This window comes from Nuphar pumila, chromosome 7 (assembly GCF_984573655.1).
Source record: "Nuphar pumila chromosome 7, dmNupPumi1.hap1.1, whole genome shotgun sequence".
NCBI lineage: Eukaryota > Viridiplantae > Streptophyta > Magnoliopsida > Nymphaeales > Nymphaeaceae > Nuphar > Nuphar pumila.
In genome coordinates, this window is record NC_143255.1 from 121,179,973 (window position 1) to 121,205,749 (window position 25,777).

General features: G+C 37.2%; 1 protein-coding gene across 3 annotated transcripts in view; it reads left to right on the forward strand.

The window, feature by feature from the left end:
* Window positions 1–23,477, forward strand: part of LOC149833230 (Tetratricopeptide repeat (TPR)-like superfamily protein) — a 147,627-nt gene extending 124,150 nt beyond the window's left edge. For 2 of the 3 annotated variants that reach the window (XM_090015003.1, XM_090015005.1), the window contains 2 exons: window positions 19,451–19,507; window positions 23,237–23,477. In XM_090015003.1, coding sequence (XP_089871129.1) covers window positions 19,451–19,507; window positions 23,237–23,296 — 117 coding nt within the window. In that variant the 3' untranslated portion in view covers window positions 23,297–23,477. The remainder of the gene's footprint in view (window positions 1–19,450; window positions 19,508–23,236) is intronic. The other variant, XM_090015004.1, reaches the window with a different exon arrangement.
* The last annotated feature ends 2,300 nt before the right edge of the window (window positions 23,478–25,777 follow it).

The following is a 25,777-nucleotide window of genomic DNA, read 5'->3' on the forward strand; positions in this document are numbered from 1 at the left end:
TTTAGCTTCTTTAAAATTTTTTGGTTCAAAGTAAGAATGAATAGCACTAAGACAAGCCCTATATCTGGGTGAAAACGAATCAAAGGAGACAAATTGAGTTGAAGGTCTCATATTTCTTTCAGATCTTCTGTGATCAGGAGTGGGAACAAACTCACTATATTGATCAATAGCACTTCTGAAAGTATCTCGATTTCTACGAAAATAGGTTATAGGGTCATTTGAAATTCTGCCTTCTTGGATATTGGGTGAGTTAAGTTCATCAATATCTACTTCATTTTCCTCATCATGATTTGATGATACTTCATCATCACTCGACATATCATCATTACTAGACAATAAGTCAAATAAGAAAGAATAATCAGTAGACATTTGTTTCGAATCCGCGCTCATTTTCTAAGAAAGTCACATTTCTTGAGACATATAACTTATCATTTCTAGGATCATAACATCGAAACCCTTTTTGAGTTTCGGAATATCCAATAAAGACGTAAGGAATAGCCTTGGGAGAGAGTTTGTCATTCTTAGCAGTAAGTATAAAGCACTTACAACCAAAGACTCGTAACCTATTATAATCAGGTTTCATCTTATGTAAAACTTTAAAAGGAGAGATCTTTCCCAAGTTCCTAGAAGGTAAGCGATTTATGAGATATACTGAAGCAAGGGCAGCCTCGGCCCAAAAGCTTTTAAGAATATTTTGGGATATAAGAAGTGTTCTAGTGGTCTCAATGATGTGTCTATGTTTTCTTTCGGCCAACCCATTTTGTTGAGGGCTTTTAGGACAAAACCTTTGGTGAACAATACAACTATCCTCAAGATATTTTTTGAATTCATTGGAGAGATATTCTATTCCAGAATCACTTCTAAATATCTTTATATTGTTGTTGAATTGATTCATGATCATTACATGAAAGGATTTGAAGCACGAAAATACTTCATGCTTGAGTAAATAAATCCAGGAATATCTAGAAAAATCATCCACAAAGATTACATAGTAAGAAAAACCTCCTTTTGAAACAACTGGTGCGGGTCTCCAAACATCTAAATGAACAATTTCGAAAGGTTTAGAAGAGAACATAGTTTTTTGCTCAATGGGTAAACTTCGCATTTTTCCGAGAATACAATCATTACAAGAAAATGAGCTTTTACAGAGATCTTTTGCAAAATGTAAATAAGACAACTTGGTGATATTAGGATGACCAAGTCTTTTGTGCCACACATTTACATCTTTGTGTCGGGCAACATTACAAAAAAAATTGGAATTTGAAGAGAGTCCATATAGTATAAGTCTTCCTTCCTAAAGCCTTCCCCAATCAATTTCCCGGACCGACGATCCTGTATAGAACATTTATCAAAAAAAAATTTAATATCGCAACCATGGTCCGAGAGTTGAGAAACAGAGAGAAGGTTTAAGTTAAGCTTAGGTATAAATATGATTTTTGGAATAAAAAAATCTTGAGTTTCAAAATTTCCTATGCCTTTAATTTTAAGAGAGGTTCCATCCGCAGTGGAAACAAAAGATGGTGAAATACTTTTTGAATAATTGGAAAGAGAATATATGTTTGGGGACATATGAAAAGATGCACCGGAGTCCAAAAGTCAAGAAACCTTACCTGGAGGGGAAGAGGTAGATACGGCGGCACCAGAAGTAGCTCCCTTGAGGAGAGGTTGAAGAGCTTCAACTATTTGATTTAGTGAAAGAGATCCACTTGAAGATGCCTCCTCCTTTTGCGGTATACCGGTGGTGGCTATGGCTAGAAGTCTCTTCTATTTGGGGCATATAGGTTTGATATGCCCTGGTTCTTTACAAAAATGGCAAAAAATCTTGCTATAGTCCTTCTTTCCCCCTTGTCCACTATTTCATCCTTCATTTTGTGGTTTGAAATGAGGAGGACGATAGGCTTTTACATTGTTTCTGGGTCTTGATACGGCATTGACCCCATCATTTTCTTCATAATTAAAAGGAATGTCAAGTACATTTGATCCTTGTTTATTTATACCCATACGGGTTTCTTCACCACTTAATTTGGTGAGAACATCCTCAAGGGAGGGAGGAGTAAATGAGGATAAAAGAGACGACTTTATTTGCTCAAATTCGGGCCTTAGCCCATTCTAAAAGTTGAAAAAACGGTCTTCTTCAAGTTGCTTGTGACGGAGTTCAATTGCTTCTCCACTCCATTTTGGTTCGAGCATAGCAAGCTCATCCCAAATAGAAAAAAGATCGACGAAATATTCTCTAATAGTCATGTCACCTTGTTGAAGAGTAAGAGCCTTCTTTTGAAGGTAGTATTTATGGGAAAGATCCCTTGAGGTATACATTTTTTCAAGATAATGTCATGCTTCTGAAGCTTTCTTGAACTTAATAATATTGGCATTAATCTTGGTTTCAACTGACAAAAAAATCCAAGAAAGGATCTTAAAATTCTTCATTTCCCATTCGTCATGTTTCTTGGAATAATCCTCAAGTGCTTTTGTTCTTTCATCCCCTTCAAGAACCTTGATTTCTCCATCTTTAACAATAGTAATTTTTGAAATGAAATGGGGATCTTCGAAACACGAGCTTTGATTAACAAGAGCAAGTGTCAAGAATGACACTAAAGCATAACCCTTAAAAAGGGTATAACTGGAAACAAAATAAAAATAAAAATGTATTCTTTATTGATATGAAAAACCAATTGCTTAAGAAGCATTGGAGTTAAATACAAGAGGGGCTGCACCCCTTTATATACACAGCTGAAAGAGGACTCAATAGAGCTGTTGGGCACAGTCCAACAACTCTATTTAGAGTTGTTGGAATGTGTCAGTCCAACAGCTCTATTGCTAGTCAAGTCTGGACAGGACTTGACTAGCAACAGTCATTCTAGTTCAAACTGAACTAGATGACATAAAGACAAAAAATAAAAATAAAGGAAAAAAAAATACAAAAAAGAAAGAAATTAAAAATGTATTTATATATATATATATAATAATATAATATTATTATATATACATATATGTACAGTTTTACATTTTAACACTCCCCCTCAAACTTACGGTACAATGAGCGAAAGTTTGTCTAAGAGAAAGTGAAATCGGGGAGCAGCGAGAGGCTTTGTAAAGAGGTCTGCTAACTGATATTCTGAAGTGACATATGGCAGATCAATTATCCCGTGTAGATATTCCTCTCTGACGTAGTGACAATCCATTTCGATGTGTTTGGTGCGTTCGTGGAATGTTCTGTTACTGGCAATGTAGATCGCACTTTTGTTGTCACAACACATTTGTGAAGCCTTTGTTGCTTCAACTCCCATGTCAGCAAGCAGTCGTCGGAGCCAAACTACTTCCATGGTCGTGGTTGCCATGGCTCTGTATTCAGCTTCGGTGGATGAGAGAGATACCTTCTGCTGCTTTTTACACCTCCACGAGATTAATGATTCCCCTAAAAAGACACAAAAGCCAGTGGTTGAATGTCTGTTATGGGGATCACCTCCCCAACCAGCATCAGTATATGCAATTAAATCAAGAGAAGAGGAAGATAAGAAAAGTCCTCGTGAAAGAGAGGACTTGATGTATCTGATAATACGCATGACTGCTCCCATATGAACAGAAGTAGGAGCATGTTGAAATTGACTTGCTGTATGAACAGCATGTGCTATATCTGGTCTGGTAATGGATAGATAGGAAAGTGCCCCGACAAGCTGTCTGTAAGGAGTAGGGTCTGCAAGAAGTTCTCCATCATCAATCTTCATTTTAACATTAACAACTTCTGGAGTGTCAACTTTCTTATCATCAGTAATACCAGACCTGAAAACAATATCAAAAGCAAATTTAGTCTGAGATAATAAATATCCTCTAGGAGAATAAGCAACTTCAATGCCTAAAAAATATCTCAACAAGCCCAAATCAGTCATTTCAAAATGAGATTTAAGAAGTGTTTTGATTGTTTCAACTCCCTGTTTATCGCTTCCAGTGATGATCATATCATCCACATAGAGAAGAAGCACAATGATCCCTGCATCAGAATTCTTAATAAACAAAGCAGTGTCAGTTAAACAGAATTGAAAACCAATATCAATCATAACACGACTAAACCTATCATACCAAGCTTTTGGTGCTTGTTTAAGTCCATAAAGAGTTTTTTCTAAGCGAAGGACTTTACCTTTAGGAATACTTAGACTAGGAGGGGGTTCCATATATACTTCTTCAACTAGCTTTCCATTTAAAAAAGCATTTTTGACATCCATTTGAAAAATAGACCATTTTTTGATAGAAGCTAAGGCAATTAAGGTTCGGACAGTAGTCATACGAGCCACCGGAGCAAAGGTTTCTTCATAATCAATCCCATATTCTTGGGCATAACCTTTGGCTACTAAACGGGCTTTATATCTTTCAAGAGTACCATCACTCTTGGTTTTAATTTTATAAACCCATCGACATCCTATAGTTTTCTTCCCTGAAGGAAGATCTTGAATATTCCATGTAGAAGCCTTTTCAAGTGCATCTAATTCAACTTTCATGGCTTCTATCCATTTGATATCATTTTTTGCTTGAAAATATGTGGATGGTTCTTCATATGAGTGAATTAATGCAATAACTGCCCTATATGTGGGTGAGAAAGACTCGTATGATACAAACTTTTCTGGAGGCCTCGAGATTCGGGATGATTGTCTAGTTGGAATGTTAGAATATTTCTCAAGTGCACATGGAGTATTAGACTCTTGTCGCCTGGAATATTGAATACTAGTATCTCTATGAACTTCTTCATTTTCAACATTAAGATCAATAATTCTTGGATCATCATCAAAGTTACAATCAAGGTCATATTCATCAGATGTTGATGTTAGATCTAGCAAAAAGGAGTACTCAGTGACGTCTTTTAATTTTCTAAAATCAAAGAAGCTCTCCTTTTCAAGAAAGGAAACATTTCTAGACACATATAGTTTATTATTTTTGAAGTTAAAACATCTATAACCTTTCTGGTTTTCAGCATATCCTAAAAAGGCACAGGGAATCGCACGAGGGGAAAGTTTATCATTTTTGTCAGTAAATATGAAACATTTGCACCCAAATATTCTTAATCTAGAGTAGTCTGGAGAAATGTTCATAAGTTTTTCAATGGGAGTGATATTTTGTAACGAAGAAGATGGCATCCTATTAATGAGATAGGTGGCAGTTAAGGCAGCTTCTGCCCAAAAGTCTTTAGGGACTTGATTTTCTATTAATAAAGTTCTAGTGGTTTCTATAATATGGCGATGTTTTCGTTCTGCCAGTCCATTTTGTTGAGGTGTATAAGGACAAGATCTTTGATGTGTGATGCCATGCAATTTAAGATAATTTTGAAAATCTGTGGATAAAAACTCTCCCCCTGAATCTGTGCGAAAAATAGTAATATCATTTTGAAATTTGTTTTTAACCATATTATGAAAAGTTTGAAAGTATGAAAATACTTCAGACTTATGTTTGAGAAAGTACATCCACGTATGTCGGGAGAAATCATCGACAAAAATAACATAGTAAACAAATCCTCCTTTAGAAATTACTGGTGCAGGACCCCAAACATCCGAGTGTATTAATTCAAGTGGTCTTGAAGAGAAAAAGGTTCTGTTCTGAAATGGTAATCTTTTCATTTTGCCGAGAATACAATCTTTACAATCAAATGATTCAGAGTTACAAAATTTCCCTAGATTTGGAAAATGTTGGATTTTGGCTATATGTGGGTGACCAAGTCTCTTATGCCACAGTTCCAACTCTATTTTTTGAATATTATAACAAAAAGCTTTCTTCGGCATTTCCAAAAAATCCATGTAATAGAGTCCTCCTTCTCTATGACCTTCCCCAATCAGCTTGCCTGACTGGCGATCCTGTACCCAACAACCATGAGAAGAAAAAGAAATATTACACCCATAATCAGAAATTTGAGATACAGATAAAAGATTTAAATTTAATTTGGGAACATGTCTAATTTCTGGAATAAAAAAAAATTTTGTTTTATAAATTTTTTCAAAATCTCCTATTCCTTCTATTTCAAGAGAAGTCCCATCAGCAGTAAAGACCTTTGACACACTTGTTTTATTTTTAACACATTTGGATAAACTTTGATTATTTGGGGTCATATGAAAAGATGCACCAGAGTCAAGAAGCCAAGAAATTTTACCTAAATCAGAAAAAGATGAGGCTGCTGCGCCGGTTGAAGCTTCAGATGAGGAAGAGGCACCTTTGATGAGAGGCTGAAGGATCTCCATTAGTTGGGCTAGGAAAACTGGTGCATCCTGATCTTTAGGCTCTGATCCAGCAATTGCAGCTCTTTTTTCTCTCAGCTCCTTAAGTTTGGGACATTGTGGCCTGTAGTGTCCCGGTTCATGACAGTGATGACAAATAACTTTCTTCTTATCATAGTCACCATTTTGTCGGTTAAAGTGAGGAGGCCTATATGATCGAACATGATTCCCTGGTCTAGACACGGCTAAAATAGAATCATCTTCAATTTTTAAAGAACCTTTCCGGAGACGATTTTCTTCCATTGTTAACTCTTCAATAGTTTCAACAATAGAAGGAATTTTTCCCCGGTGAAGTAGGGCCGATTTAGTGGTTTCAAATTCCGGCCTTAATCCAGTGATAAACTGGTAAAAATGTTCAACATCGAGTTGTTTCTGACGAAGCTCGATGTCTTCGGCACAATGCCACTTTGGTTCTAAAAGGGAAAGTTCTTCCCAAAGTTCGGACAACCCATTGTAATATTCACGAATAGTTTTGTCTCCTTGTGTCATCATTCGAACTTTTTCTTGGAGGTTGCACATGTGTGCAATATCTTTAAGGGAATACATATTCTTAAGGTATTCCCATGCCTTATCGGCATGATCAAATTTGGCAAGACTTGAGCATTTTTTAATGTCAACGCTATTGATAAGCCATGACATTATCTTCGCATGAGATATTCTCCATTCTTTCCATTTCTTCTCGTATGAGGCAATAGCCTTGATTTTCTCTTCTTCCGATAGAGGGACGTCTTTATTTCCCTCCTTTTTAGTAAGAGATAGCTTAGGTTCCGAATCGGAACCATCCACAATCCCTCATAAGCCTTTTCCCCATATATGGTGCTTCATGATTGAAGTCCATGTTACATAGTTCGTATCGCTTAGTTTCATAGGCATGATGGTGACTTTATCATTGTCATCCATCGATTACAAGGAGAGAAAGAATAGGGATAGAAGAGAAACAAGAAGGAAAATGAGAAAGAAAGAAAAAAAAACAATACAACAAGATGTGAAATCTTCTCCAATGAAGTGATAAAACACTTCTCTTCAAGTGGCGAACACTTTTGCAAACGGGCACGGAAACCGAGGCAGCTTTTCCTCAAGATTTAGTACTTCCGCGGCTCTGATACCATGAAATGAAATGGGGATCTTCGAAACACGAGCTTTGATTAACAAGAGCAAGTGTCAAGAATGACACTAAAGCATAACCCTTAAAAAGGGTATAACTGGAAACAAAATAAAAATAAAAATGTATTCTTTATTGATATGAAAAACCAATTGCTTAAGAAGCATTGGAGTTAAATACAAGAGGGGCTGCACCCCTTTATATACACAGCTGAAAGAGGACTCAATAGAGCTGTTGGGCACAGTCCAACAGCTCTATTTAGAGCTGTTGGAATGTGTCAGTCCAACAGCTCTATTGCTAGTCAAGTCTGGACAGGACTTGACTAGCAACAGTCATTCTAGTTCAAACTGAACTAGATGACATAAAGACAAAAAATAAAAATAAAGGAAAAAAAATACAAAAAAGAAAGAAATTAAAAATGTATTTATATATATATATATATATATAATAATATAATATTATTATATATACATATATGTACAATTTTACATTTTAACAATTTTCGGTTCGGGTTTCGGGATTGTGCCTTGCACATAACCCCATAAACCCTTCTTTTTTATGTGAGCCTTCATGTTTCCGGCTCCAAACATGATAGTTGGAGCCATTTAGTTTAAAGTTGAGAGCAAAGGAGGACTTTTTTTCGCCCATTAGAGAGTAAAGATAGAGGGAGAAATACGTACCAAAAGGATATCTTTAATTCTTACTTGCACAAGATTCTTCTAAAATATTGAAGAAGGATGATCCACCACTTCAATCTTCAAAACACCGAAGGCACGCTTTTCGAGGCACTCGGAAAACGAAGAATCCCACGATCCTCTATCACCAACTTGGCTCCGATACCATGTAAAAATGTCTACAAAGAGACAATACGTATACAAGCATAAATGCTTTACAAAAGATGTGCACGAAGGCACTCACACAACACTTGAACAACTTCGCACAAATGCGAAAAGATAGCAAACATGCACTAAGGCATGTGTTTCAATAAAAAGAGAATGCTTGAGTCCCTCAAGCTTATTCAATACAAGGCGAGAACACCCCTATTTATACATGCAAGAGAAGCCACATGGGGGGGCTCCCAAAGGAGTCGTTGGGGAGCTCCCAACAGTCACATTTGTGACCGTTGACGACTCTTTTGGGAGGCCCCCAATGTGGTGCGATTTCCAATCTTGAAAAAAAGAAAAATAAGAATAAAAGGAAAAGAAAAAGAAATTACAAGCAATATTCCAAGGGGAATATGCGCAAAAGGTGAAATTACAGAAATACCCTTTTCGGGTATTATGAATGAAATATATATATATATATATATATATATATATATATATATGTGTGTGTGTGTGTGTGTGTGTACAATGATGATTTTGAATTACATTTTAACAGGCTCAAGGCGCAGGACCCATGGGAAACTCTCTACCATGCGGTCTAAAGCCCACTAGATGCGCAACCAATCGGTTGCCGGCAAGAATTGAAAGAACGCCCACAAGAACAGTGGAGATCAATCGAAAAACACCAGAGAAGAACATGTCATGTTCTGACAGATGCATAGGTTCTGCGCAGGAGCTGGATGAGGGTGCCTCATCACTCAGACCACCAGAAACACCTTCCTCGTGCGAAGATCAGATCACTCGACACACAGGAGGGGATTTGCCGACAAAGATCACATGTAGGACAACTCCGATTGCTAGGAAAATGGACATCACAGGCACTGGGCTGCTATGCGCACTCCTAGTCCTGTGTGCATCAACATCATCAAATCAAGTGATCTATGGCTTGATCTTGAAGTTCTCATAATGAGGAACTCAGATCTGGCCTTAGATTTATTCGTTGACATCCGGTTTGGCCAAAATTCTGCTAGAAAATCCTAAACTACTATTGGTTGGTGATGAACTTTTGATCAAATGAAATTCACTATTGATTAATGCGATCTAACGGTGCATTTCATGATCTCTGGCCTTAGACCCATGTTAGAACAATAATCATGCATAATTCACTGATCTAAGCCTCTAGACAATCGATCGAACTCAATTTAATTGGAGAGTTCACAAGAACAAGACCTAGGAGCCAACTGGAATCCGACGGAACACCGGTGGAAGTGATGTCGTTGTTGATCCATCAATTTTCTTCTGCCTCACTAGAAAATTTGTTTGTCCTCAACCTTCACAGCTTCACGATGTCGGAGAAGGGATCAAAACTCGTCGGATGTGCGCCTATTCCACCGCTAAGCCCATTGACTAGGCGGTAGCCAAACTAGAGATCAAGATTGACTCTAACCAATCTAGCGAGATCAAGATGATCTCAGCTAGCCCAGGGGTTGAGCCAAAGCCCTCTCATCATGAGATCAGCCTAAGTAAGCAAAATCACAAATTCAATTTCAAAGATTTAAGAGTTATAAAAAATGGCTCCAATTGAGCTATTTAAGCTCATTACAAAACCAAAATAACTCATAAAAACCATGGGCTTGAAAACCTCCTAAGTTTAGCTAAAACAAGTGGTTTAGAAAACAAACTCAAATTGAAAATGTAACTAACAGGGGACTAGCTCGCCATGTCAGCCTTATATTTCAATCTGATGTGGCGAGCACTGCAGTCGTTGGGCGCTTGCGCGCGCATGCGTGTGCGCAGCTTGTGTGCATGTGACCCTCCCTACGCGTTGAATGTCGAGCTCCTCCATTATGCTGACAGTAGGACGTATCACCGGCTATGACATGCTCTATGCGTCGGGCAAACCCTTTGGAGGCTTATGGTTGCTTCGTAAGGACACCACAATCTCCACGCCAGACCTGGGAGCCCCTAGGGGTACTGCAACCAGGAGGGGGAGAGAACGAGAGAGAGAGAGAGAGAGAGAGACTCATGCCCAAGCAAAGGGGGGAGGGCACGGCAAGGGTGCGCCCTTTGGGAGAGAAAAGGGAGAAGGAAGGAAAGAAGGGGAAGGGAGAAGAAAAGAAATGAAAAGAGGGGGGAAAGAAGGAAAGAGAAATTAGGCAAGAGGGAGAGGAGAAAGGAAAGAAAGAGAGAGGGGTGTGTCCCATGAGAGAGAGACATAGAGAGAGAGAGATTCTAAAAGAAATACCTCAATTCATAATTTCATGATGGGGGCTCTCTCATAAGTTGCTTATATAGGGAGAGTTGCCCTAAACAGATCCAGGTCAGGCCTCGGATCTTATTCAAACAAGTTAATCCAATCCATTAAGCCATAAATTAAAAAGACTAAACAAGTCAAAAGTTAGGCCTAATGACCTTGGATGCCCAAATAGAACCGTGTGAGGGCATGCTCATGCCTGGTGCATGGGCTCATCATCTTGGGCTGCATCAGTTCCACCACACTTTCTATCTATTTGCCCACAAGGGGTAAAGTGCAGGAACTTCTTCTGCAACGTATCCTCCCACATCCAAGTCGCTCCTTAGGGCCTACCTTCATCCCATTCAATCAAGAACTTGAGCCCGAATGACTCCATGTGTCTCATCTTGAGTACCTTGAGGGGCTGGAGTACTCTTATCAGCGGCATCAACCTCACTCGTAGGGGGATATCCTCAGAATGGCTTTAACCAGCTCACATGAAAAACTGGGTGAACCAATGCAGTATGGGGGTAACTTCAAATGGTAGGCTGACTTGTTAAGCCTCTCCTCTACTTGGTACGGGCCATAAAACTTCAGAAGAAGTTTGGAATAGGGTTGCCTAAACAGTGACTTTTGCCCCTTGAAAAGCCTCTTGTGAAGAATCCAATCTCCTATGTGGAACTCTTGATCGCTACGACCCAGAGTTATCAGTCGAGGAAGTGGGAGCGGGAAGCGAGGCACTTTCAAAAATTTAGAAAGCGGGGAAGCGTGGGACCAATTAGAAGAAAATTATGAACCGTCTCGAAAGCGACCTAGGAAGTGAACCGAAAGCGAGGGGGAAGCGAAAAAAATGAAAAAAAATGGGGAAGCCAGGGAGAAGTGTGTTTCCCATAAAAGGGAAATGTGATTCCCATAAAAGGGAAGCGCGCTTCCCAAAAAAGGGGGACGCTTCCCCCACGCATTTCGGAAGTGCGACGTTTTGCGCTTCCAAAGCGCGTATCGGGGAAGCGCTCTTCCCCATATGCCTAGGCGCTTCCGGTAACTCTAAATTTGATCCATCCTTCGTTGGGCCTTAGTGAGGTTCTTCCTTAGGATATGCAACACTTCATCATGAGTTCATAGCTACTTATCCACCTCAAAAACTGAAGAACTGCCATGCTCATAAGTGCGCTAACTAGGGGCGGCTGCCCATAGAGAGCTTCATGCAGGGACATGCTAAGGGAGGAGTGGTGGCTCTTGTTGTAGGCATATTGTACCCAAGCTAAATACTTGCTCCATTTTTTGGGGCGCTTACTCACATAACACCTAAAGTATGTCTCCAATGTGCAGTTAGTATTGGCCGAGTTGTAGTACATCTTGATCCCCATGAGAGTGAAGTACTCTCTTCACACACGATAGTATGGGGTACGCCATATAACTGTGAAAATATCTCAAAAAAGAGATAAAGTGTGCGATAAGCACAACACCACCAATGTGCACAAATGCACAAGAACACTTAGAACAAATGTACACAAAGGTACAATAAAGAAACTCAAATGCACAAAGGCATACAAAATATAAAGAATTTTATTGAGAAGAATGGAGAACAAAAGCTCCAAGAAGTGAAGTTTACAAAGGGGGAACTCCCCTATTTATAAGAAGAAAAAGGAGCCTTGGAGGGGCTCCACTAGCTGTTGGAGCCCCTCCAACGGTTAGAATTCTAACCGTTGGAGAGGCTCAACAGCTAGTGTTGAGCCCTCCAAGGTTGAAGGAGAAAGTTGAATCTTGGAGAGCAAAGCGCCTTGGTGAAGAAATCTGCCAACTGATATTCTGACGTTACATAAGGAAGATCGATGACTTTTTGTAGATATGCCTCTCGGACATAATGACAGTCCATCTCAATATGCTTTGTCCGCTCATGAAACGTGTGGTTCTTAGCAATATAGATTGCACTCTTATTATCACAACATAACTTTGTGGGTTCTTGAATTGGAATCCCCATGTCTTGCAGCAACTGATGAATCCAGACAATTCTAATTGTTGGAGAGGCTCAACAGCTAGTGTTGAGCCCTCCAAGGTTGACTTTGAGTCAACAAAGAAATAAAGAAAAAAAGACAAAAAAGGGAAAAGAAAAAAGAAAAAAAGTAAAGTAAAAAAGCTAAAAGAATTACAACATATTCATAATTATGAATATGCGCAAGAGGAAGAAAAATGACTAAAATACCCTTGCGGGTTTTACAAGAAAAAAAGAAACATATATATTTACATATATATATATATATAGATAGATACATATACATATATACGTGATGTATATATGTATATGTATCTCTCTTTATATATATATATATATATATATATATATATATATATATATATATATATATATATATATATATATATATATATGTAAATATTTACATAAAGAGAGATACATTTTAACACCCTCCCTCAAACTTAGGGCACAATGACCGAAAGTTTGCTAAGGAGAAAGTTGAATCTTGGAGAGCAAAGCGCCTTGGTGAAGAAATCTGCCAACTGATATTCTGACGTTACATAAGGAAGATCGATGACTTTTTGTAGATATGCCTCTCGGACATAATGACAGTCCATCTCAATATGCTTTGTCCGCTCATGAAACGTGTGGTTCTTAGCAATATAGATTGCACTCTTATTATCACAACATAACTTTGTGGGTTCTTGAATTGGGATCCCCATGTCTTGCAGCAACTGATGAATCAAGACAATCTCCATAGTTGTAGATGCCATGGCTCGATATTCTGCTTCGGTGGATAATAGAGACACCTTCTGTTGTTTCTTACATCTCCATGAGATCAGGGATTCACCTAAAAAAATGCAAAAGCCTGTAGTGGAGTGACGATTATTTGGGTCACCTCTCCAATCAGAGTCAGTATATGCAATTAAATTTAACTCAGAAGATGAGGAAAGGAAAACTCCCTTGTTTAAAGTTCCCTTTATGTATCTGACAACTCGGAGAACGGCACTCATATGAACGGATGTAGGAGCATGCTGAAATTGGCTTGCAGTATGCACGGCATGAGAGATGTTCGGCCTTGTGATGCTAAGATACATTCGAGATCCCACAAGTTGCCGGTAGGGGGTAGGATCCTCCAAAGGTTTCCCATCATCAATCTTCATTTTTGATCCCACAATTTCTGGGGTCTCACAGATTTTATCATCAGTAATACCTGATCTGTCAAGAATCTCACAGGCAAGTTTAGTTTGAGACAAAAAATAGCCTCTATGAGAGTAGGCTACCTCGATACCAAGAAAGTAAGTCAGATACCCCAGGTCAGACATTTCAAATTTTTCTTTTAAAGTGGTTTTAATGTTTCTGATGCCCTTTATGTCACTACCTGTTATCAACATACAACAGTAAAATCACAATTCCTGCATTAGATTTTTTGACGAACAGAGCAGTGTCAGTGTAGCATGAGGAAAAACCATTTTGAACCATTACATCATTAAATCGATCATACCAAGCCTTAGGGGCTTGTTTTAAACCATAAAGCGCTTTTTGCAAACGAAGGACTTTCCCCTTTGGTATGTTCATACCAGGAGGAGCATCCATGTAGGCTTCTTCATTAAGGTCCCCATTTAGAAATGCATTTTTAACATCCATTTGGTAAATATTCCATTTTTTAATAGATGCAATGGTGATCAAACACCTTACAGTAACCATTCGTGCAACAGGAGCAAAGGTTTCTTCGTAATCGATGTCGTATTCTTGACTATATCCTTTTGCGACAAGACGGGCTTTATATCTTTCGAGAGTGCCATCACTCTTGGTTTTGATTTTAAAAACCCATCTACATCCTATTGTTTTCTTTCCTTCTAAAAGACATTGAAAAACCCACGTTTTGGCTTTGTTGAGGGCTCTAAGTTCGTTGTCCATGGCATCCCTCCATTATATCATTTCCTTAGCTTCTTTAAAATTTCTAGGTTCTTGATATGAGTGAATAGCACTAAGACATGCCCTATGCTTTGGAGAAAAAGACTCATAGGATATAAATCTAGAAGGATTTTTCCTAGATCTTTCAGTTCTTCGAGAGTTGTTGGAAGATTCACTAAGGTCACTATATTTCTCTATTGCACTTCTAAAAGTGCTTTTATCTCTATGTGTATAGGTAATTGGTTCATTTATCATTTCTTCTTCATCATGAATGGTTTGAGGAATACTTTCACTTATATCCTCATTCTCATTTAATTCGTCATCGCTAAAAAAATCTTCATTTCTAGATAATAGTTCAAACAAAAATGAATAATCGGCATTATCTTCATGAGTTTTGTGTTCTTCAAAACCACTTATGTTTTCTAAAAAGGTTACATTTCTTGAAACATATAGTTTATCATTCTTAATATCATAACACCTAAAACCTTTTTGGGTTTCCGAATATCCTAAAAACGCACAAGGAATAGCTTTGGGAGATAATTTATCATTCTTATCAGTGAGAACAAAACATTTACAACCAAAAATTCTTAACCTATTGTAATCGGGTTCTTTTTTATACAAGATTTCATATGGAGATATTTGATTCAAGTTTTTGGATGGAAGTCGGTTGATGAGATAAACCGATGCAAGAGCCGCTTCGGCCCAAAATCTTTTTGGAATTTTTTGAGAAATTAGCAAAGTTCTTGTAGTTTTAATTATGTGTCTATGTTTTCGTTCGGCCAACCCATTTTGTTGAGGAGTTTTGGGACAAGACCTTTGATGAACAATCCCATTATTTTCAATATAACTTTTGAAATCATTTGAGAGATATTCTCCCCCCGAATCGGTTCTAAGAATTTGTAATTTACTATTGAATTGATTTTGTATTAACATGTGAAAAACCTTAAAAGTAGAGAAAACCTCATGTTTATGTTTGAGGAAGTATATCCAACTATACCTTGAGAAATCATCCACATAAATAACATAATACGAAAAACCTCCCTTAGACACAACGGGTGCCGGTCCCCAAACATCCGAATGCACAATTTCGAAAGGCTTAGTTGAAAACATAGTTCTTTGTTCAAAAGGTAAGCTTCTCATTTTTCCAAGAATACAATCATTACAATTGAAATTGTCTTTACATAAGGTTTTAGCAAAATGTAAATACGAAAGCTTGACAATATTTGGATGCCCAAGGCGTTTATGCCAGACATTTATATCCTTATGTTGGGCAACATTACAAAAAGAGGTTTTTGGAATTTGAAGAAATTCCATGAGATAAAGATCTCCCTTCCTAGAGCCTTCCCCAATCAACTTCCCAGACCGGCGATCCTGTATTCAACATTTATTTGATGAGAATTTGATATCACACCCATGATCCGATAGTTGAGAGACGAAAAGCAAATTTAAATTTAGTTTTGGTATAAATCTAACTTTTGGAATAGAAAAACCTTATCTTTCAAAATCACCAATTCCTTTTATTTCAAGAGAAGCCCCATCCGCGGTGGAGACAAAAGAGGGTGACAAATTTTTTGAGTATTTAGAAAGTGAAAAAACATTTGGAGTCATATGAAAGGATGCACCCGAGTCTAAGAGCCAAAGAGTCTTACCGGGAGGAGAGAAGGTGGTCATGGCAGCTCCAGAAACGGATCCCTTGAGGAGTGGTTGAAGAGCTTACATGATTTGATTGAGAGACAAAGTAGCATGATTGGAAGTAGAAGGCCCTTCCTCCTTGGTTGATTGGAAAGTAGTAGACATAACCACCATCTTCTTCCATTTAGGGCATACCGGTTTAATGTGACCCGGTTCTTTGCAAAAATGACATATGATCTTACTATAATCTCTTCTTCCATAATGCCCACCATTTTCTCTTCCTCCTTGATTTTTGTTAAAATGAGGGGGTTTATAGGTTTTAACATTATTCCCCGGTCTTGAGACGGCATAAGCACCCTCATCCTCATCTTTAGAGGGAACGGCCAACACACTTAGATTGGTTTTATTCATTCCCAATCTAGTTTCTTCTCCACTTAATTTGGTAAGCACATCTTCCAAAGGAGGGGAAGAGAAGGAAGATAAGAGAGAGGATCTAGTTTGTTCAAACTCGGGTCTAAGCCCATTTAAAAAGTTAAAGAAATGATCCTCTTCTAATTGTTTGGCCCTCAATTCAATAGCCTCATCACTCCATTTAGGTTCTTGGAGGGCAAGCTCATCCCAAATAGTGGATAACTCGGCGAAATACTCTCTAACGGACATTTCTCCTTGTTGAAGGGTTAAAACCTTCTTTTGGAGATAGTATTTATGGGATAAATCTCTTGAGGTATACATTCTTTCAAGATATTTTCATACTTGATATGCCTTTTTGAATTTTAGAATGTTGGCATTAATTTTGGTCTCAACCGAAGAGAAAAACCATGAGAGTATTTTGTAATTTTTCATTTCCCACTCTTCATGCTTCTTATTGTAATCTTCAAAAGCCTTTTCTCTTTCTTCTCTCTCAAGAACCTTGATCTCCCCTCTCTCAAGGGTAGTAATTTTTTGTTCGGGTTCGGGAATAGTTCCTTGAACATATCCTCAAAGACTCTTACCTTTTATATGGGCCTCCATATTCCCGGCCCATACATGATAATTTGTTCCATTCAATTTGAAGCCAAGAGAGAAGTGAGAATCCTTTTCGCCCATTAGAGAGGATACAAAGAGAAATAAATGTGTACCACAATGCGAAATGAGTCCCTTCTTGATGTAGGAAGCTTCTAAAATATAGAATGAAGAGCCGAGTCTTCACTCCAACTACCACAACTTAATGGCATGCTTTTCGAGGTACTCCAACGAAGAGAGAAAAGAGCACGATCTTCTTTTCCTTTAAGTTTAGCTTTGATACCATGTGAAAATATCTCAAAAAAGAGATAAAGTGTGCGATAAGCACAACACCACCAATGTGCACAAATGCACAAGAACACTTAGAACAAATGTACACAAAGGTACAATAAAGAAACTCAAATGCACAAAGGCATACAAAATATAAAGAATTTTATTGAGAAGAATGGAGAACAAAAGCTCCAAGAAGTGAAGTTTACAAAGGGGGAACTCCCCTATTTATAAGAAGAAAAAGGAGCCTTGGAGGGGCTCCACTAGCTGTTGGAGCCCCTCTAACGGTTAGAATTCTAACCGTTGGAGAGGCTCAACAGCTAGTGTTGAGCCCTCCAAGGTTGACTTTGAGTCAACAAAGAAATAAAGAAAAAAAGACAAAAAAGGGAAAAGAAAAAAGTAAAAAAGAAAAGTAAAAAAGCTAAAAGAATTACAACATATTCATAATTATGAATATGCGCAAGAGGAAGAGAAATGACTAAAATACCCTTGCAGGTTTTACAAGAAAAAAGAAACATATATATTTACATATATATATAGATAGATACATATACATATATACGTGATGTATATATGTATATGTATCTCTCTTTATATATATATATATATATATATATATATATATATATATATATATATATATATGTAAATATTTACATAAAGAGAGATACATTTTAACAATAACTTCTCAACGTTCTCCATGAATGCTTCCGCTACTGATTTCACCATGTAAGTTTTGGGCAAACCTATAAAATAAGCATACTTGGTGAATCGGTCCACCACAACAAAGACCATCTCCTTCTTTTAGGAGTTAGGAAGTGACTCAATGAAGTCCATAGATATGTCCACCCATGCCCTCTCCAGAATGGGCAAAGCGTTGAGGTGACCGATCAACTTGGTATCCTCGTATTTGTTGCTTTGGCACTTCGGGCACCTCCGCACATATTCCCTAACATCTTGCCTCGTGCCCCACCAATAAAACCGTGCCTTGACCCGCATGTAGGTCTTGGACATACCCATGTGTCCCGCCATAGGAGTCATGGAACTCTCGTAACAAATCTGGGATCAACTCCGAATCCTTGGGCTCCTTGTGGAGAACAAGGTCTCCTTGCACTTCTGTATGTACAATTGTTGGGGCATGCTAAACAAACTCCGTACATGTATTGGATGACTAGTATTAAGTTTGGCAACACAAAGATGAATGAGACTCCTGATATGCATTATAGACAGCCTAGATGTCGTTAAAACATGAATATGATGCTTTGGCCAAACAGTATGTCAAACCATTCTCATAACTCGCCTCCTCAGCGTGCTATTCCAAAAGTTGAATATTCTTAGCTCAATCTTATGAGTGCATCTTTCTTATATTGAGTGATAACTAGGAACCTTACAGAGAATCAAACCCTTTTTTATCAATATCACCATGTGTATCCCTCTACTGTGCGAGATGTGCTAATAAGAACCAATGCCCTAATTTCCCTAATAAAATCTGGATCAGTTTGGATTTTCGACCATACCCACATGAAATAATCACAAACTGAGTCAGTCAGCTCATGCTCCTTCATTGATGCTTTAGAGTCTTTCATGAAAATGATGATGTTGGGACCTATGATGGATTGATGAAAATACGTTGACAGCCATTGAGAGTTTGCTCTTTCTACCTAGAGCGTGGTAGACTAGGGGTCTGGAACTCTGGATGTTTTCTAAGTAGCATGCTGCCGTCTAGGTCAGAACACAAGTGTTCCACTAACCCACATTTTCATACAAGAAGCTTCCTTGCTTCTAAGGATCTAGGAAATAAACTAGCCTACAACTGAAGTTAAAATGCTATTAGTCAAATGGGGAAAAAATCAAGGAAAAGTGGCAGATTGATCATACTTGTAGGATATGGCAATATTTTCATCTCCTGTTGCCACCTGAACCAACTCTTTTTTATCCAGGCTTGGTCTTGAAGAGCAGAAAACTCCAATAATGGCAGTTGAGAGATTATTGAATGGACCAAGTATTGTCTATTCTTCCTTTTATTGTGTTGCATACCTTTTTAAGAATTTGAGCCAGAAACCTTTGTATTTTCTTGCCAGATCTAAGTAGTTCTTTTTTATCATTGATATGCTGCACATTGAGATGCTTTCAAACTTAATTTCAATAATTAGACACTATAGCACTCAGTTTAATTGTCCTACAGCATTTTGAGCATGTGAACACAATTAGAATTGGATTCAATACTCTATGTTTATGCAGGGTATCATTTTGAAAGAAAATGGAAAGGTTGGAGATGCAGAAAGAATGTTTATTCAGGTATGCATTTTTTTTCGTTGGCCTTATTCTTTACAAGATTGCAACCACAAACCATGCAGAAGAACCCTCCAATTATGATCCGACCACCCAATCCATAGTGTACTTGTATTGAAACATCAGATAACTATGGCACCACTCAAACAAATACGCATCTTCCATCTCAAAAAGTGCATGCAGTCACATTTTAACCAATTTGATAGATTATATTATCTACATAAAGCAAAAAGTTAGTTTGTCTTAACAGTGGAAGAAGTAAGGGGCACTAGATAAAAAAAGTCATTATTGGTTGATCACTTTGCTAAAATGCAAATAAGAAGTTAGGAGATATCAGTGGATGACCTCGGAAATCATATGAAGATAGCTGGTATTATGGTATACTTCTGGTGTTAGAGGAATTTGATGGCAGTTTTGTAATGTCCAGTCATATAGAGTATAGAGTTGTACCATTAAACTGTCACTAACCAATGTGATTCTACAATGAGCCACTTATGGGCTAAAACACAACTTGAGAAATGACCACTTTTGAGTCAACACAAAGGAAATACAAGAAAGAGCCACTAAAGGGCTGAGAGCACACATAAAAGAATAATGTGTATTAAGGAATAACCCTTTTGAAATTACAACAAAATGGGAAAGGGGGCTTACCCCTTTATATACATGAAAGGGCTCTTAGAGAGTCGTTGGGTAGGGTCCAATGGCTCCTACAACATTCCCAAAATGCCCTTTGTGGCTGGGAATATTTACAATGAATAAAAAATAAAAAGGGGAAAATAAAAAATAAAAATATACATATTGATTTTTTTTTACATGTAAAAAGACCAAAATGCCCCTAAGATACATGTATATATATATATATACATTTGTTTACATTAACACTCCCCTTCAAATTTACGGTGGGATCACCGAAAGTTTGCCCAACAAGAAATGAAACCTTGGGAAAGGCAAGGCTTTTGTGAAGAAGTTTTCAAGTTGATATTCTGAGGTCACATAGGGCAATGAAATAGTCTTCTTCAGGAATTTTTCTCTAACATAATGATAGTCCATCTCAATGTGTTTATTGTGCTCATGAAAAGTATGATTTTCAGCAATATAAATGACACTCTTATTGTCACAACATACTCTTGATGGATCTGTCACAGTCACTCACATATTCTTGAGAAGACGCCTCAACTATATAATTTCAGATGTAGTAGTTTTTATGGCCTGATACTCAGCTTCTGTAGAGGATAGAGAAACTTTTTTGTTGTGTTTTACACTTTCATGATACCAAAGAATCTCCTAAAAAATACTGAAACCAGTAGTTGATCATTGGGGTCTCCCCTCAATCAGAATCAGAATATATATGCAGTTAAATCAAGAGGAGAAGAGGATAGACATAAAAGAATAATATGTATTAGGTAGAAAAAAATAGAAAAATAAAAATCTACTTATTGATTTTTTGTACATGTGAAAAGACCAAAATGCCCCTAGGATACGTATGTACAGAAATACATGTGTATATATACATATGTTTACATTAACATAAACAGGGCAAATAATTTGGCATTTTTGTAATATCCAATCATATAGAGTTGTACCATTAAACAGGAGCAAATACTCAATTAAGGTGCAAACACCTATACATATTTAATGTAGCAGTCTTCCAGTCATTAATCCTTAGGCTGGATGTTGGCCTCTCTCTCTCTCTCTCTCTCTCTCTCTCTCTCTCTCTCTCTTTCTCTCTCTCTCTGGGTAGATGGGGCCCTTGGATGGCCATATGGAAGTTGGAACTTGAGTGATGGAGGGAGATCCAGCCAGATCTTGATGGCAGAAACTTCTCCTTTCCAATGAATAACAAATCAAATATGTATAATTAAATACCGATAAATATAGAAAATTGAATAATTGCTTGAAAATTTACAAGTCATTTTAATGGGGTTCATGGTTGGTGCTGAAACAGGTTAGCAATGTTATATATTAGATATGGAGGGAAAACATTTTACTAATGGTTGGGCCTGTTAACAGAGTTAATAGCTGCGTCTAAGATAACATATTAATAATGTGTCATTTTCAAAATAATACCATTTTTGCAGCTATATTAGAGCGGAAATGAAGTGCCTATTGGAATTTAGTTCAAGAAGAGTGGATCCATGGGGGTGATTCCCTTCCGAGCTCTGGCGACTGGTTAGCTCTCAAAGTGATGGTGCAACTTGATATGAAAGAATCTCCAACATGCTTCTATAAGACGACTGATAAGAAAAGAGTACAGAAAGTTGCTGTACAGGATGATTTGAGAGAGCTCCATTGCATCCATAAGAGGAGCTTCCCACGGTGATTGATTGTGGTCATTGATAAACCAACCTGTGCTCGCATGCCTGACACCACCACACTAATCCTGGGCAAGATGTATAGAAGTATGAGGCTATGTTGTTTTGTGATGGGGGTTTGTTTTGTTTTGGAGTTCTGTTTGTCCTTCCACCAATTGCAGAAAATGAGAAGTGACAAATTTTCTAGTGATTGTAGAGAAATCTTAGGAAGAACAATCGCCACCAATGGTAATGGTTTGAGTAGGGCTGCACACAAACCGGGTTCTAGCCGAACTCGGCTCGTAAACAAATTTGTAATTCAAGCTCGTCTCGAGCTTCAAAGGCGTCTGTTCGAGGGCCGAGTTTGAATTTGGCTCAGCTCAGCTCGAGTTGAACGTCTTTACCTTAAAAAAACATGCAAGAGAAGCCAGATTAAAACTCCGCTCTCTGCTGTAAAAGCCCAACATCTTACCCATTGAGGTAATCCTTTTCTTTTGATAGTTTTGCCAACAGAATATATACATATATGAATATACAGCATTATATATCTACATCAACCGATCTTAATTGGCCCAATTGAGCTTAACCAAGCTCGACTCATTTATCTATAACGAGCCTGAGTCATTGTTCAAGCTCGGCTAGTTTATTTTTTCAGTCAAATTCAAATCAAGCTTAAATGAGTCTAGCCCGAGCCAAGCTAGCTCGGCTCGTTGTGCCCCCCTAGGTTTGAAAAACATAAGAGAAGCCATCTGCATATCCTGAATCTAGATCTCAATAAGTACATTTTTATGAAAAGATTATAAAATCAAGTTCTGTTCTTTAATTTATAGAAATCGGTGCTTGAAAATTGAGCCACAGATATTACTGTGCAATCCCTCCCGAGTCTTAAAAGCTGTCTTCCACTTGTTACGCGCTTAGAAGTTGGCTCAAATCTGGTGTCTGGGAAGAGAGTACTTGATGGGATGTGGATAGCAAACGGGGATGAGGGTGCGTGAGGTGCTGAAGGGGGGAGATTTTTGCTTTAAGCTTCACAGACCTTGTTTTAGTTTGCACTATACCCAAGATGTGGTTGTGCTTTTTGTGCGGTAAACATCTGTCAATGTTTCCATTTATTGATAGGAAAAAGCACTCATAAGAGAAAAGTGCAGGTCGTGATAGATTACATCATAAGATGGGAAGATTGTAGCTTAGTACATAAAACATGTGGGAAAGGTGCTTCCAGTGAATTCTTGCCTTCCAACATTTGACTGCTGGGGCTTGTAATCTTCACAGATTGTAGCTTGGTAGATTCTGAATATTGTCATCTATAATCTATTTTGTGCAAATAATTTGTGTAGCTTCGCAGAAAAGTTTGTAGTTCAATGATGTTTATGTCATGTTTGTTTTACTGTGCCCTCCCTTCTCTCTTACTCCATTGCGTGCATTTTCATATATGAAACTGCAGGCTAAATTCTTTGCACCAGATAAAGCCAAGGCATTTGTTGATCGTTATTCACGTCTTTAATCACTCCATAGCTTGTGGTTCTGTTATAGTCTATAGAAGACAACAATGTAAAGGGTATATTGGTGCAAATTTAATTGTACTTTATTTTTCTGTTATTGACAAGTTCCAACGGTGAGTACACCATCGAAACATAAAATTTAGGTTTAGTTTTTTCTTTTAAAATGAGAAAATTATGCTGTAATGCTTACTGGGTCATGGCCTTGATGGGAGTACTCTCTCTCTCTCTCTCTCTCTCTCTCTCTCTCTCTCTCTCTCTCTCTGTGTGATTGGATATTATGGGTTATCTTGGTACTTTCCTTTATTTGGTTTTCAATATGACTAATGTATAAAAGATACTAACAATTTTAAGTTACGAAACTCAGGATTCATTTGTTTTATTCCAACCAATAAGAAAAGACCCCAATGGGAAAGGCATCCCATGTGTGAAAAAATAAATCCATTCACAGAGGATGGTGGTGAGAATGTGACGCATTAAATGCATGGTCAACATGAAAAAAAAACTTGTTGATTGTGTGCCCCACAAGAAAATGGAGTTGGCATGTTTGTTTCACGAAAATAGGGAGTTTTATATGTAAATCCTCATTTTCATGTGTAAAATGGGTGAAACAAATGAAGCCTAAATGAAAGAAATAATGATTGTACTGTCTTTGTAAAATGGCATGTTTCCTGAAATATCTAAAAATTTGGTGAGAAGAAAAATTTTCAAAAGTGCACCTAAACTTTGGGGATAATAAAAAAACACTTCTAAGTTTTTGATATAATTAAAAATACTAAACTTTTTGCATGGTTAATTTAAAAAATCTAAAGTTACTTTTGCCAAAGATGTCATTAAATGTATTTTATAATTAGGTAACTTAGGTGTGCCTTTGATTATTATGAAAACTTTTGGACTGTTTTTGAATTTTTTTGTAGTAAAAAATTATTGTTTTGCAAATATAGTTTACATCTTGCAAACAGAAGGCATTTGCAAATAGGTCACATCCCGACCTTCGCAACCATGTGATGATTACAAGGTTTGCGTATTGGTGTCACATATTTTTAGAACTGAGGGCCTTGAGTGTTCATTACATGTGGATCTCTAAGTATACAGACACTTAAGTTCAACATTGATGTTTGCAAATACAGGAGAAAGTTTGTATGTGTTGTGAACATCTTGACCTTTGCAACCCTTTGATGATAATGAGGTACCTTTTGCAAATGTCATCCAATTGATAAGGTAAATGCCAGTTCATGAGAATGTTCTGAGGTTTGCACACTCTAATATATGAATGTCGTACAATTGATAAGGTTTATATCAGAGCATGAGAATGTATTTAAATTGATAAGGTTTATATCAGAGCGCGTGAATGTCTTGAGATTCACAGACTTTGATATATGAATGTTGTCCAATTGATAAGGTTTATATTAGAGTGTGTGAATAACATGAGAACATTTGTAAACTCTAGTGTGTGAATGTCGTCCAATTGATAAGGTAAATAGAAAAGTATGTGAAGGTCCTCATGTTCGCAGACTCTGATATAAATCGTCATCATTCAAATATTGTTTAAACACTTGTTGTTTACATACGTTCATGTCATATATTCACACAGTCACAATATAAAAAATCTGTTACAATTTATTTATACATTCACACACAGAAACCTGTTATAAATTATACATACATCCTTACACAAAAACCTATCAATACATTCATAAACAGAAAACACAATATATACATTCAAACATTGAAATAAAAGTATATACAAATGAATATACAAGTTTATTCCAATTTAAACCTGATATTCAATTATAATTAATTGTAGCAAAAGTATATACAAATTATAAGAGTATCTATACAATGTATAATTGTTTGTGATTCCGATCAAAATTACGATAAATTCAGAGCTTTGCGACTCTTGTGAATGTTGCATAAATTGTCCTTATGCTTTTAGCTCATCAAACTCTTTATCTTTGGTAAAGTGCATCTCTACCTGAGTTCGCAAAATCTCTTCTCGGGTTTTAAGAAGGATCTTATTTACTTCAAGCAAGTCATGCAACCTATGAATTTCAGTCCTTGCAAAAGCTAACTATGTCACGACATCCACTCCACTTGAAGTCCTTCAAAGCTTCAAACTCTTAACTCTAATTTGTTCTTTTCTTTCATTTGTAATCAAAGTATATATATAAGTGTACAATGTAATAAATTTGTAATGAAAGTAATTTATAAACAAAGTTAATTTGTAATCAATGTATAATTAAATTATGAATATCAAAGTGTATACGAAAATCACATTATATATAAGTGCATTACCATATTGTTGCCCCTCTTTGTGTTGGAACTATTTGTCAAGTGTTGGTTAGGAGCAATTACATTCTCATGGCGGACATATACCATGGAATACAAGTCGATGTTATCATCATCATCATGTCAGTTTTTAAGTTGGAATAAGAACAATTTGGAGTAATCATTCAATTGATCCATCGAACAACATGAAACACTTC